This window comes from Delphinus delphis, chromosome 8 (genome assembly GCF_949987515.2).
Source record: "Delphinus delphis chromosome 8, mDelDel1.2, whole genome shotgun sequence".
Taxonomy (NCBI): domain Eukaryota; kingdom Metazoa; phylum Chordata; class Mammalia; order Artiodactyla; family Delphinidae; genus Delphinus; species Delphinus delphis.
Window position 1 is genome coordinate 87,260,499 of NC_082690.1, and position 14,693 is coordinate 87,275,191.

General features: G+C 41.8%; 1 protein-coding gene across 6 annotated transcripts in view; it reads right to left on the reverse strand.

The window, feature by feature from the left end:
* Positions 1-712: 712 nt before the first annotated feature.
* Positions 713-14,693, reverse strand: part of SLC1A2 (solute carrier family 1 member 2) — a 150,333-nt gene continuing 136,352 nt past the window's right edge. For all 6 annotated transcript variants that reach the window (XM_060018714.1, XM_060018715.1, XM_060018711.1 and 3 more), the window contains 2 exons: positions 14,417-14,648; positions 713-10,489 (listed from right to left, as the gene is read on the reverse strand). In XM_060018714.1, the coding sequence (XP_059874697.1) occupies positions 10,418-10,489; positions 14,417-14,648 (304 nt within the window). In that variant the 3' untranslated portion in view covers positions 713-10,417. The remainder of the gene's footprint in view (positions 10,490-14,416; positions 14,649-14,693) is intronic.

Sequence of the window (14,693 nt, forward strand, 5' to 3'; positions counted from 1 at the left end):
GTAGAGCCATGTGACTAGTTCTGGCCTTTGATAAATGAGCACAAGTGAGGCATACGACATTCGGAAGGAAGCTTTAGGAGGCAGTGTAAGATGTGCCATGTTCTCTTATTCCTGCATTTGGCAAGTGCAGAAGCATAAGGGGGAAGGGTCTCCCTCAGACCCCCCCAGAGAGGACGGCGTGGAACAGAGTCCCCCAGTCAAACTATGATGGACATATCACATGAGCAAGAAATCAACCTCAGTTGCTTTAGGCTCCTGAGATTTGGGGGATAACACATACTGGCTGTTCACAAGGATAATTTTGATTATACACCATTTTTATTGAACTCATAACTTTTTTTTTTTTTTTTTTTGTGGTACGCGGGCCTCTCACTGTCGTGGCCTCTCCCGTCGCGGAGCACAGGCTCCGGACACGCAGGCTCAGCGGCCATGGCTCACGGGCCCAGCCGCTCCGCGGCATGTGGGAATCTTCCCGGACCCGTGTCCCCTGCATCGGCAGGCGGACTCTCAACCACTGCGCCACCAGGGAAGCCCCAACTCATAACTTTATAGCATAAGATGTGATTCCACCATATATTTAGGCTTCCTAGAAAATATTCATTTAGACACTGTAGGTTTTGATCCACAAACTTCTCCAAAAGGAGCACTGGAGACACCATGTAACCAACACTAGTTTAAAATTGGAGTTGAAGGAGAGGCAACAACCAAGAGAAATTGGAATCCACATTTATTGATGAGAGATATATACATAAAAGTTAAAACACTTAGTGAAATATTGGATTTACAGATTATTTCCCGTATATAAAGAATATGCAGTTATTGTACACATGTAATGTTACAGTAATCAGTCCACATGGTAAGAAAGCTTAGAAAGCTAAAGGTGAGAACAAAATACTTCAACTACCCAAAATGTGCTTTGCCAGCAAGGCATTTCCTAGTACCATATGTAAGAAACACCCCCAAAATTAGTTGAAGTTTTTATCTTTTTTCATTCATTAGTCTTTAAACACTATGTGCTATGTGAGGGAAACAATTATTCTTATCTTTCATTCTGGACACAAAAAGAATCTTCAAAGGGAATCCAGCCTAAAGGTTAGCTTTCTTTCGGTAAGGTTTCATCCTGAATTTGACGGGAGTTGAAGAAGCCACATTTTCAGGAAAAAAAAAAAATGTGCCTGTTCCCATTTACATTCCTTCACTCCAATCATTGGAGAAGACACTGAAAATTAACGTGCTCTGTGCCCTCAGAGGATCTCTTAAGCTTCACTCCTCTTGTGAAAAGAGAGGGGCACTCAGTGTTCCCAGCTGCACATGGCCATCCTTCTCTGTCCTTACAGAGGAAAAAGGGGTTACAGGAACTATAGAGCCCACAGCATTCCATTTAGTGATAATTAGACAGGCTGTGTGTTTTGGAGTCAGCTATGTAATTGCATTGAACCTCCTCTTCCACTGCTTGAAACACACACACAAAGCCTACTAGGTAGAGGTCCTACTCCCTTCACATATGTGGGATCTGTGCTTCACCAGTTGTTTTTTTTTCTTTTGCAACCCCAAAGCTGTACACTGACCATCCTTGTGCTTCTCTTATCTTTCTAGAGACAACTGTGCAATTTACTACCAGAAGTGTGCTTTTGTGGGGTTTTGCCTACACGGCAGTTAGTCAGTGAATGTCTTTCCTACACCGTGACTCAAGAAACCAAGGAGGACGAGGCTCTTCAGAACCTTTAAGTCATGAGCATCATGGTCAGTATTTGGCAACCAAAGAGACAGACTTTTTCCTAAGGATATAATGCTAACATGCTCATGCTGAGAAGGAGACGAGCCTTTTGTCTCTGTGAGCCCAATCCGTCAAGTGAAGGAGGGCTGCAGATAAATGTCCTCATTCTAAATCTACCTAAGCCTAGATAATCAAAAGTTCCACAGTTGCACTCATTGGGCACTACATAGACTTCAGATGCCCTTTCACTAAGAATCATGACACATACCCAACCCTCCTTTGCCCCGAATTGCACAATTACAAAGATACTAGACACACACAGACTTTCAAACAATCATCGGTACAAAGGATTCATAGATAAGTTCTTCACTGATATACATTCCCAAGTCACTTTAAGAAAGAGGAAAAATTATTCACTACTAGTTATCTAGGAAGGAAAATTGGGTTTTCAAAACAACAATCAACATGTCTACTGCACTTAGATGAACGGCCAAAAATAACATTTAAATTAAATTACAATACATCTATATACCATTTCACTGAAATTACACATAGATACCTACATTATAGCTACACAAAGTGCATAGGCATTGTTCTTCATGCGTGAACCAAGTGTTACTGTGTACACACAAGAACTTCATGCTTGACAGCTATCTGCACTTGAAAATCACAGATACAGTCGTTGCCAGTTGAGGGCACATCTAATCTGTTTGCTTAATGAGGAGCGGGTTCAAATACACACCGGTACACTTTCTATGTAACTATTTTCCTAAAACATAGCAAAAATACTAGCCCTACAACCATATCAGAAAGCGTGTTTGGTGGAAGGAAGACCCTCCCTTGTCTTTGCAGTAGTTATTGATTTGCCTTTTGGGGAAATTTACATAGATTGTTACTCACCTGAGGACAGGATCTACCTGGGCTGCTTCTAAACAATTTCAATGTGACTCTAAGCCCCAGTGATGGAGTATTGCTTCAGAGCTGGTACCAGTATTTTTTTTTCTTAAAAATATGTGCTCAATTCACATAACAATGTGACATTTACTACCAATTTGCTTGGCAAGAACGAACTGCGACAAATCTGTCCTGATTTGCTTCCTTGCACTCACCCTCAATCTCTCTATTCAAAGTTTTCCTAAGCCAATTTTCACGTAAATTATTAGGAAGGCATGGGAGGTTCTGACATAGAAATGATCCAACTATTATCACCTTATTTCTCATTTTCTTGGAGAAAAGCAAAATTAGAATGCTTAGCTAGAAAAACAAGACCTGGTGTCAAAAATAAGGAGTCAGGGGACTTCCCTGGTGGTGCAGTGGTTAAGAATCCGCCTGCCAATGCAGGGGACACGGGTTCGATCCCTGGTCTGGGAAGATCCCACATGCCACAGAGCAACTAAACCCGTGCGCCACAACTACTGAGCCTGCGCTCTAGAGCCCGCGAGCCACAACTACTGAAGCCCGCATGCCACAACTACTGAAGCCTGTGCGCCTAGAGCCAGCGCTCCACAACAAAAGAAGCCACCACAATGAGAAGCCCGCACACCGCGACAAAGAGTAGCCCCCGCTCACGGCAACTAGAGAAAGCCCAGCAATGAAGACCCAACGCAGCCAAAAATAAATAAATGAATTAATTTAAAAAAAAATAATAAGGAGTCAGCACCATTCCTTGAGTTCAAAAGACTAATCGTTTAAATGCATATCCTAACCAGCTAAGGGATTGAAGTGACTCCTTGCTCTTAATGGTCATTTTGTTCATTGCATCGCAAAGGACTGGGTTCTTAAATTTTTCAAATGTGGCTGTATGCTCAGGAAACAACTGACAGCTCTAAATTGCTGTAGAAACGTCTTGTGCTCTAATTAGTTGTAATTCTACGTATGTGGTTATATAGAAAATACCATAAGAAGATATCTGTCTGCAAAATTACAGATACTAAATAGATCAATTCAGTCTACACTGAGTTCTTTATGGTTTATGAAGAATAGATACAAACCTATAACATCATTAAAGGCTAAATCAATATTAACCATATAATATCCAGGACTCTAAATATGTTTTCTCATGCTCTTTATAAATAATAGCAAAGAAGCCCACGGATTTGTTTAAAAAAGAATGTAAGGTTGGACCGGAGGAATTTGGGGGTAGATGCAATACTGATCAGAGGGCAATATGTTGTCCCTGGTAACATAGATTTTTACCAGGAAGCCAAAATATATCCGTGGGCAGCAAGACCAAATTAGATTCACAGTTTGCCAGCTCTCTCCTCAAGCCATAGAAAACAAATAGAAAAACGATATACAAAAATCCTCACAAAAGTAGTTTTTTATATACAAATCTCTGTAGTGACCAGATAACCTGATCTGTCTTGTGCAACATGGAAATGCAATGCTGAGGTTTCCCAGGGGAAGGAGGAAGGGAAGGAGTGAAGGTCATTTATGGAAAGATCTGGATGCCAAAGGATGAGTTCCTAGTAAGGAGAATAACTCTCCTGGAGAAGTGAGCAACCACAGTGCCAGCGTTCTGATCATACACTTCAGAGAATTTGCTCCATGGAGGCGAAAACTCAGAGATATGCTAGACTAACTTCCTTGGCTAGTGTGTGCATCTCTTTCCTACCGAAGGCAGCAGGCTGTTTCTAGGCAGCTAAATGGTTGCCATGAGAAGAAACGGAGCCCCAGAAGGAGCGAGTCTCCTGCTGCATCATCCCCATCCCCACAGGGAACGATGACAAGGGTCACAGTCAGCTGTTACGTTCCAACACTCACCCAGGGATGGGAGGTGTCTCCGGAGGAACTGGAGACCTGTTGCTACCCAGGCTCTAGGTCAACTGCTGACTGCAAGGTAGAGGGATCTGTTCCAGTAGCAGGTTTTATCCTCAGCACAAAAGGGCCCTGTATAATAATCAGAAGGACTTCAAAAAATATCAAAATGGATATTTGTACCAGAAGTAAGAAGGTAAGGCAAAGCTGGACATGGAAAAATAAAGGGAAAAAAAAGCTGATCAGTAATTACTCAGGATATTATTTAGAGTGAATGAAAGAAGAACTTGAGGGCTTCTCTTACTTTTCCATACATTCTTATATGGATCCGCTAAGAAATATCTTTTTCTTGATGCTCTAGTGTCAGGTCTTCTGCACTAAAAGTTTAAACGAACAAACAAACACTAACTCGATCCTTTTAGTACTAGCTTTACATCCCTCTGCTCCACATCTACAGAGCCGAAGTCTTCTCTGGCAATAAATGTGCTCACGGAACAATAATACCAAATGTATTGCGTATTTAGCAGAAGTTTGGACAAAGAGCAAGGATGCAAACGTGGCCCATTGCAGCAGTACCAGAACGTGCAAGAGATTGTTCAAAGGCCATGGCCAGTCGCATGCACCTTGCAGACAGACCATGCATTTGATCCAGCCTAGAAACTCTGGGCATTGAAAAAGGCAATGATCACCAATACAAGTCTATTCTTGTAAGACAGACCTTCTCCACCTGTGATGTGATGCCCACAGTAATAGCAAACCAAGAGGAAAATTTGAAAATGAACTCAACCAAATATCTCTGCATACCTCTCCAGAGAAAGGAGTTGGCCCGGGCCCACCCTGTGCATGGATGTACGTGTCTGCGTACCAGTGGAAAGGGAATATTTACAGACAGTCGCTGTTTTAGTGTAAGTCTTCCACCAGTTTCATGAGTGTTCAAGTTGATTTGCCAGATGCTCCCAAATTCCCATACTGGGTCGGCAATTAGGACTGTTTGGAGGAAACTGTGTGTTTAGGGTATTTGGGGTGGGCCCTGTTGCCACAAGAGGAATGATGCAAGACCTTGAGGGAGGCCATAGGCTCACCCTGGCCCCTCATGATGACTCTGGCAGCATTTTTCCCTGAGCTGAATGGCTACTTCTATTAGGACAGTGCCTTAGGCAAAGGCCAGTTTTATAAAAGGAGGTTTGTTTGTATCCCCAAATACCAAACTGTGGATGAACGTGGCCATCTTCCAAGCTTGTTGTAAAACTTCAGATGAAGAGAGAGCCTTGAATCTAATTTCCCCCAAAGGGGATGAGAAAAATCCAAATTGATTATTCATTGTTGTGGGCCCCTCTGACCTACAATATAAATAGCTAATGTGTTATAGCAGTAAGCCTCTTATGAAAGAAGAAATTAAAGTAGAGATCATTATATGGTGGTTTCATAGGGCTATATGGGGGTTTTAATCATTTAATCCAGCACTTCACTTTTTTTTTCTTCAGTGGAGCTTGTGTGTAAAGTGACTTGTGTAAGTTATATGAATAAAAATGGGCAGAGTCTAAGTCAAAAGTTTCTCCACCCAACTGCATTATTTCTCCTCACCTCTAGGTCATTCCCTGAATTAGCTGTGCTGTGCGGTGAAATAAGACACTACTCAGTTAAGATTCCCTGTCATCTATTCTAAAACGGACCCTCGCGCTAACTTGGATGGTCATTTATTAAACTGTCTCTTAAGCAGCAATAATGATGGTTGGAATAAGAAGGGAGGAGAAGGAAGAGTGGAAATTGGGTTTTCTTTTCAGAAAAATCATAAGCAACTGATGCCTGGACAGCTTTGAACTCACTCCATCCAAGGAGACAAATCTGTCTACAAGGCAACGTCCCTGACTTGGCACTCAGCGGTCCTTCTCGGTTTTAGCCAGAAATTACCAGATACTGAGACCATTTATCTTCTCTGACAACTAGATTTACAAAACTCTCACTTCAGAATTCCTTCAAGCCTTTTGTTTTTAAACTTAATCTTTTTAGGCCCCTAGACGGTCATATCTTATTTAAAGAGCAAGTATTACAATAATTGGAAAATCCCATTTGTTCCTTTTTCTTGGCTCGGAGTGAATTTATTTGGAGAAAAAGCAAAGCCAAACCAGCAACCCACACAATTGTATGGCCCCAAGCACTGAAGAGCAGCGAAGTGGGAAGAGCCACCTCCACTGGGTGTAACCGCTGAGCATTTAGTCATCACACCAGGCAAGAGCTGCTGAGGCTTGTTTATGAGGAGTCTGAACTATGGAGAATTCTCTCTGAGCATATGGGTACCTATTTGGATTCACTGCCATATTTCTAATAGCTACTTGGTTCAGATCATGGAGATCTGTATTAGCTACATGATTGCCTTAATCCTCTGACCTTCTTTGCATGGAAAATATAGCACAGACAGAACCCTTGATTCAGACAAAAGTGAAATATTGTACCATAACTTTTGCTATTGGGAACAAAGGGAAGTGTGGTATTTGCAAAAGTGTGGCAGGCTTGGGTTTCCTTTTGGGGATCCAGTAGGTGAGTTATCCAACTCCAAAGGGGCTTCTTGACTAGATATAAACTTGCAAATGACATATTTCTCTGTGCACGAGTGGAAATGACCTGAGACCCTCTATTCAACCGGTCGTTGGGATTCCTGACCTTACCTACCAGGAGTACATCTCCCCATAATCTGAATTTACGCTAAGCCTTTCTCAGCTTCCACCAGTTCAAATCCAAAAGCTAGGCATTTTGGCAACCTTTCTTTAGACTTTCCTGAACATCCAAAGCTGATGAGTAGTTAAAGAGAAGTAAATATTTATATTTTTTGGAACATGGCCACTTCTGCAGGCAACGAGGCTCTAGGTTGTGTTTCCACACACAATAGGAAGTGAAGAATCAAACCTGACAGCTACCTGGCTCAAAACTCATCATCTGAAGTTTTATATTGAAGATCTGCGTGATTTAGATGATTGCCTTGATTGTCTGATGCTCTCTGCATGGGAGGCACATCCTCAAAGATCTAAGGTAAAGCTTTGCCTTGAGTGTGATTCTTTTCACTGATAGGACTTGATTCATTGAATTGTAATAGGTAATCAAATGATGGCTTCACTTGGGTTTCCCAAAAGACATAAATGAGAAAGGAGAGAATAAAAGTCTACCTCGTTGGGTTTCTCCTGACAATTCTGATTCCTAAAAATAGTGAATGAGTTCATAAAAAACGGTGTTGCCAAAGCCCTGACTTAACAGAACCTAAGGGATGCAGTGTATGTATCTGGCCTGCCATGTCTGTATACAAGTATAACATTTATGCATGGTCAAACATTAATGGACTGTTACAAGCGTTCATATTTGTGTTGGACCTATTAAAATAAATCTATGCATATAACGGACAGGCTATAATATCCTGTTTAGAAAATGGCTGTTAGAGGTATATTCTGGATCTACTTGTTCTGTTTATGGCACATATGCTGGGCAAGGAGAACCCCAGTGGGTATGGCATGAGAAGAATGAATGAGGCCTAAAAAAAACAGAGGACACAGTCACACGTCAGCTCTACATACATCCTGGGTTTTCAGGCTAGTCCTGAACTTGAGACATTGCTTATTTTTACTGATTTGTTGAACTTCCAGATGAACTGATTTCCTAAGTATATTCTCACGAAACTTATTGCATAGATTCAAACCTGAAAAACCTGCTTTGCTAAGCTGTGCACCTAGTTTCTTCTGAACATGCTGTCCCCTTATATATTTGTAGGTTAACTCGATAACTAGAAAAAAGCTGAAGACAAACAAACAGGGAAGACTTTTAGGCAGAGTCTTCAGAAGACGACCCTGAGACCACTCCTTTGAGTAACATGCCAGTACGTAAAAGTGCTAAGCTGGCGTTAAACAGCAAAACCACAAGCTCCTAGATGCCTTGCCTAGATCCTTCTCCTCACCATAAAAAAGCTCTTGGGAGCACCACTTAACGATGATCCTTAACAGCTTCACAGTTAAACCCAGGAACTGTCCCTTTGACCCACAACATCTGCTGTAAAGGATGCATTTTCCACTACTACATTTCAGCATGCCCTTGGCCACCCTCTTAACTGTCCATCTAATGAAAATGAAGACAAATGTATTTAAAAAAAAAAAGCAAAAACTACTTAATACTGCTCAACACTGATTCTTATCCCCCCCCCCAAAAAAAAAACACTAGAGCTTAAGAGACAGAACTACTAGAATCTCATGTCTCTTGTGTGTTCCAAAGGTATCTGATTTGGAAGAGAAAAGTCACAAGGAGAGGGTAATAAAGGGCATGTATGTCCATAAACACCCTCTCCTAAGAAAATCTGGACTCTATGACTCTTCCTGAATATCTCAGCACCCATCTGCTGGCAGCAGATAAACACCTTACCCTCACATTGGACCAAGGTTCTACACACGTCAAATGTGCTTATTTCTCAATGATTCATGCTCAAGTCCTCAGCAAACTCCTAAAGCCAGCAACCTTAGGAAAATACTGTGGGTTATTCAACAGAAAATGTTGAAAAATGTAGCTTGGAGGTGCCTACAGCATGCAAGGCACCAACTGGGCTATTCCAATTCTATTATGTATTCCCTCAAACTTCCACAGCCTTGAGAAGATTCCATCTGTGAAGTCCTGTTGAGCCATCCTTTGTTCTTACTTCATGGTTCAAGGCTACCTTGACTTTGCCATAAGAATGTCACCTTTATAGGATTTTGCACCTATGTTTGTTTTCTGTTCCTTTCCACAGAGAAGACTGGGGGGAAAAGATGGGCTCTGCTTCCAACTGTGTCCTGTAACTGGTTTTAGGTGCTGTGATATAATATAACAAAAAGCTTTCTGCATATTAGATAACTAACAGTGTTTTGGTTTTGTTTTTATCATGAGATTAGTATTAAAAGAGGCACAGCCAACCCGACTACCCTCCATCTGTGAGGACAGTAGAATGATTAAGCCTTCTAGTCTGATGAGAACATGACTGAAATAAGTTGGGGATTAAGAACGTCTTTTTTTGGTAGAGACCCAAATAAGAATTGTATGAACGAAACAAAGACACTGAAGCCTAGACCAAATAATCTCACTTGATGTCACTATGGCAGGTGATGCAAACGAAACACAAACAAATTGGAATCTTTGAATCTGGTTAAAATTTATGCTGACTGTGCTCTCTTACGTTTGTCAATATATACAGAAGTTATATGTAAATTACATCCTAATCCCTTATCAAATTTAGAGCAAATGATGAAACCTACTTTGAAATTCAACAATTATTCCCATAAACTAGATGGGGTAGAGCAGAGACTCAGTGGGTTCCGTAACCGGCTACCTTTAAGATACGGCTCCCACTATGACTCTCTTTGAAACATTTAGCCATTTAACTTAAAGCGTATACGGAAGAGAAATTGTACCTTAAGATGGGTACTTTGTTTTAATCAACACAAGGACATACGCTACAAGACATTTAAGGGGATTTACTTCCGAAGGCTTCTAACAGAATCTCTTGTGTGTTACAAGGTGAAGCATGGAGAACATTGGAAGGAGTAACACACTGACTGTCTGCTCATGAATCCAAATCCCTGGAATGTGCCACACGGCTTTAGTCGTGTCCCCTGGGAAGAGACCATCCACGGTTCTGCATCTTGAGAGAAAAGGGAAGCTGGCAAGAACGCGTCTTCAATTCAAACTGATTCCTCCAGCGACATCCATTCAAACAATAATACAAGTGAGAAAATTAGATGGTTACCAAGCATTATTTGGCAAAGACACAGCACCGTGCCTATCACTGACTCACAACAGATCCTCTAAGCCTCAGCTAACAGATTAAGTAAACATAGAAATATTTTTTTTTTCTTTTTAAAGAAAACTTGTTTATATCCTCTTTTACCATAAGATACGCTGGGGAGTTTATTCAAGAATTTGCTGACAGTCATATCCTTATTTTTCACGTTTCCAAGGTTCTTCTTCAACACTGCAGTCGGCTGACTTTCCGCTGGCTGCCAGAGTTACCTGAAAATAATTATCATCAATATCCAGCTTACGGGCCATGAACCAGAAAACCACTGGGGGGTTATGTGGAGGACCACCAGACCCAGGTTCTACTACACGACTTCAATATTAATTTTAAACGTTGTTCCTTCCAAATCGATTTTGAACTGGTCTTAGTTTTCAACACTGATTTGCGAACATTAAAAAAAAAAATACATATTTGCCTTGGGGGGTATTGAGCGACTAGAGATACTTTGCAAGTTGGGGGATAAATAACTTCTACTATGATTTTAGGGTTATGAGGGTGTCTCGTTACCCATAGACCCCCCACACAACAATGCAGTCCTGAAAACATAGTGCCCTTGTGCTACTCCAAACAACCACAGAGAAAAAAAAATCCAGAACTAGGCAGCTAGCTCTACTCATGCATGTGAAAGGTTCAGTTGCAATGAGGCCAGGTGGAGTTTATGCACGTCCAATTTTCAAATCATGATGGTCTGGCTCTACCATATAAACTATCCAGGCTTTAAAAATTAAAAAGGAAAGGAGGGAATTAAAAGGCTGAAATCAGTATCTCTAAATTATGTCATTGCAGACATTTATTAATCAGCTATAATCTCCAGACTGTCCGTATTATGCTTCCCTGGCTCTCAGCGAACTGAACCCTTACACAGAGTGGGAAGTTTTCCCCTCCACATCTAAGTCGTTTTCCTAGCTTACCTTCCATCTGTCTGTCCTCAACGTCATGTGCAAACTTAAACCCACGACTGATATTCCACATAATGGAGAGACTGGATTTATGGAAGCATTAGAATATGGAGACATGACAAACGCAGCAATGTTTGAAAGAAATCTGGCCTTCCTTCTTACCCAAATGGAAGTGAGAGGCATGCATTATGAACGCACACAACATGCTAGGAACAGAAAACCTTTCACGAAGCAAGCAAATGAAAATAAAAACTACTCATTCCTCCGGTCCCCATGAGGCCCCCGCATTGTTTTTTTTTTTAAAGACCGTGCAACAAGCAAATGAAAGCATCCCATGCAGTTCTTCTGATTAAAATTAAAAACATTGCATAACTTCAAACTACGGTTACAAGGCAAGAGTTTGAAAATAGAGAGACCAACATGACAGAACAATGCTTAGAATGGTTAAAGTTGTGACCAGAGCGGCAGCAAACTTGTTTCCCCTTCAGTGAACTGTCAGGAAAGACAGCCAGGGACAAACTATCTGCCTGGAGCAAGCTGCCTGTTCACCATGACCTTGAATGTACCTATTTGGCTTTCAGTGATGAACCAGATCAATAGCTGTGCAACATTATGAATCATGGTGCCTTTGGAAAACCAGACAGAGCTCAGGTGGCAGGGGCAGGGAGGCTGTTGTTTTCAAATACCGAGACCTGTGTCTCTGAAGTAGCTGGGACTGCAGCTTTTTTGGCATTTCCTTTTTCTGGCTGGATTAAAGGAAGCAGGGACTCCGCTTCCCCAGTCTATTCCACCCGGCTCCGTCCCAACACCTGGGTAATGGAAGAGCCAAAAGGGAAGAACTGGCAGTAAGCAGTGATGTCTCCCAACTCAGCTTTTAAAACAGTGAGACTGAGAATGGACCAGAAGGAGGTTCAAAGGCAGGAGTAGATGGGACACAGATATTCTGGGAAAGCCTTCAAATTCATCTCCACAGCTCTGACTGCCTCCTTTGCATATAGGTGTCAACTCAGTTAACTGGTCTAGAGCGAGAAGGGTCGACTGGCCTCGCCTCACAATCTTCACTGAGCTGAACCCATCACTTCACTAAAAACTGCAAACCGCCAAAGAGTTACTAAACCAATATGGCCGTTTCATCATTTCCATGATCTGCTCAGTTTCACCATTTGACCATCTAAACACTAATTCACCGAGTTTGCAGGTGGTTGGGTTTGGTGGTCGATTACCTAGAAAGACTGAGCCACTATCTCTATCAAACTGTCCAGCAAAGAAGGTTATCTGAATTAAAGCATGGGGTCGAGATGCTAAACGTATACACTCAATAAATACTTCTGAACAGTCTACTGCATGCCTGGCCCTGCTTTAGGGCACAGCAGTGATAAACAGGGACACAGTCTCTCTCATGGGCTTACTTCACAGTGATAGAGACAGCTGACCAACATTTCCCTTTAGGGACTGAACTGTTTGCTAAAATAAACGAAGCACATCTGTCCTGATGTGCTTGATATGCTTTAAGGAAAAAAAAAGGTGCAGGAAGTCTGAAATCTAAAGACATCTCCATGCCTATGCACTTTCCTCAAAACTTGTCCTACACAATATCGTTAAGAAGCCTCTCCTGAGACGCTCCAAAAGGGCCGCACCAAAGGCAGTTAACCACGAGGACTCTTCTCATATATAACTGCAAAGTTAAAGAGTATATGTGGTGATTTTATTTTGTTTCCTACTACTATTTTTCCTCATAGGGAAGTAATTGCGATCAAGCTGTTATCTCCACTATACAACTGCACGTTCATTTGGCTGTCCTCCAGTGCCTAACTCAGGGCTTTGCCGATTATGGGCACTCAATAAAACTTGACTAATAATCAAAATATAGGAGGTCATAGGAATAAGATGGGGGTGCTCAATTAAACCCCACAAGGCACACGATGAATACTTGTTAAATATAATAGAGCATAAAGCTATTCCATGAATGTTGACCCTTGTTTACCAAAACTAACATTTTGATGGAGAATAAGCCAGCACAATCATCGAGATGTGGAAAACACGAACTTTCCAGGAGAATGGCGTATACCATTTAGGTGCGTCTGAATTTCTAACAATTTTAATTGTTTTCACTGAGCCACTTAATTTATGCAATTGCCTCTTGATGGGCGGGGTCCCTCCCTAATTTGCATCAGAGCCCTGGTTTACCCACACATGTAGCTTATACAGAGGGGATGAACCAAAGATGGTGGCTGCACCTATGATACAGTCCAGTAGAGGGGGTTGCTTCTGTGTCATCCTTCGTCGTCTGGCAGAAGCCATGGCATATAGTTGGAATGACCCAGAAATAACATAGGGAGAAATTAACTATTAAATGAGATCCATCAACAGGAGTCAAAAAGGTATCAGAAATCTGTGTTCGGTTCAGATTGGCCTCAGTTGCCACTTACAACCCTTAAGAGTTGACACTGCTCACCTGCCAGGGTTTCTCCAAGTTTGCTTCACTCTGGTCATGACACTTTGACAATGTCAAGTTAGTTACAATGAAGGCTGGACAGAGCCCATCAAGCTTGAAGACTTAGCATCCAACAGCTTGGAAAAGAGTCCGGAACATCCATGCTTCAGGAAGAATGGTGCTGCCAGGCAGTATGTGACATATAGTGTTTTTTTAAAGCCATCTACGGATAACTGTCCTGAAGGAGAGTTATTCTTTACTTGAAATTGCTTCCCCATTCCTGGGGCAAAGTGATTGCCAGGTGAAAACTCACCTTCCCACAAAAATAATGAAGAGAAAGAGAGCTGCACAAAGTCATGTGGGTACGCTTTTGACCCACACATGATATACAGCAAGAAGGAATGCTTGTGCTATGTAAATCAAATGATTCTGGGTATCTCTCTTGATGTTTCACTCGAACAGAATATTTGAAAGCCAGCAAGGCCCTAGAAACCGCAAATTCTTGAGCGTAATATTCAAAGAAAACTGATTGAATTTGTGAAGTGGGTGGACAGGGGAGTCAAAATGATTGTTTTATATCACGTGGATAAAACAAGCAACCGATTGGCTCTTTCACCGTTAGACTTGTGGATTTCCTGCCACGTTAGACACAGAGTTAGATGATCTGGGACTCACAGACGCTTGAGTTACATGATTCTTTAGAAAAATAAATGTGACAATAATACATGCAGGGCTTTGTGTTTGCTTAAGAAATTGAGCATGCACTGCTATATACAGGTCTCGATATCCAGGAATGGGAACGGTACCTTGCACTCATCTACTATGACAGAGTTGTGTGCAGCATAGACACATTGGTTGGAGTTGTTTTCCCTGTGGTTCTTCATGTCATCATAAATGGACTGAGTCTTGGTCATTTCAATATCTTCATGCACTCGGTGCTGGGAGTCAATGGTGTCCAGCTCAGACTTGGAGAGGTGATAGACAATCCCAGCCCCAAAAGAGTCTCCCACAACATTGACGGATGTTCTCATCCTGTCCCTGGGGACAAAGAACAGGACACGTTTAGTGAGGAAGCAGTACGAT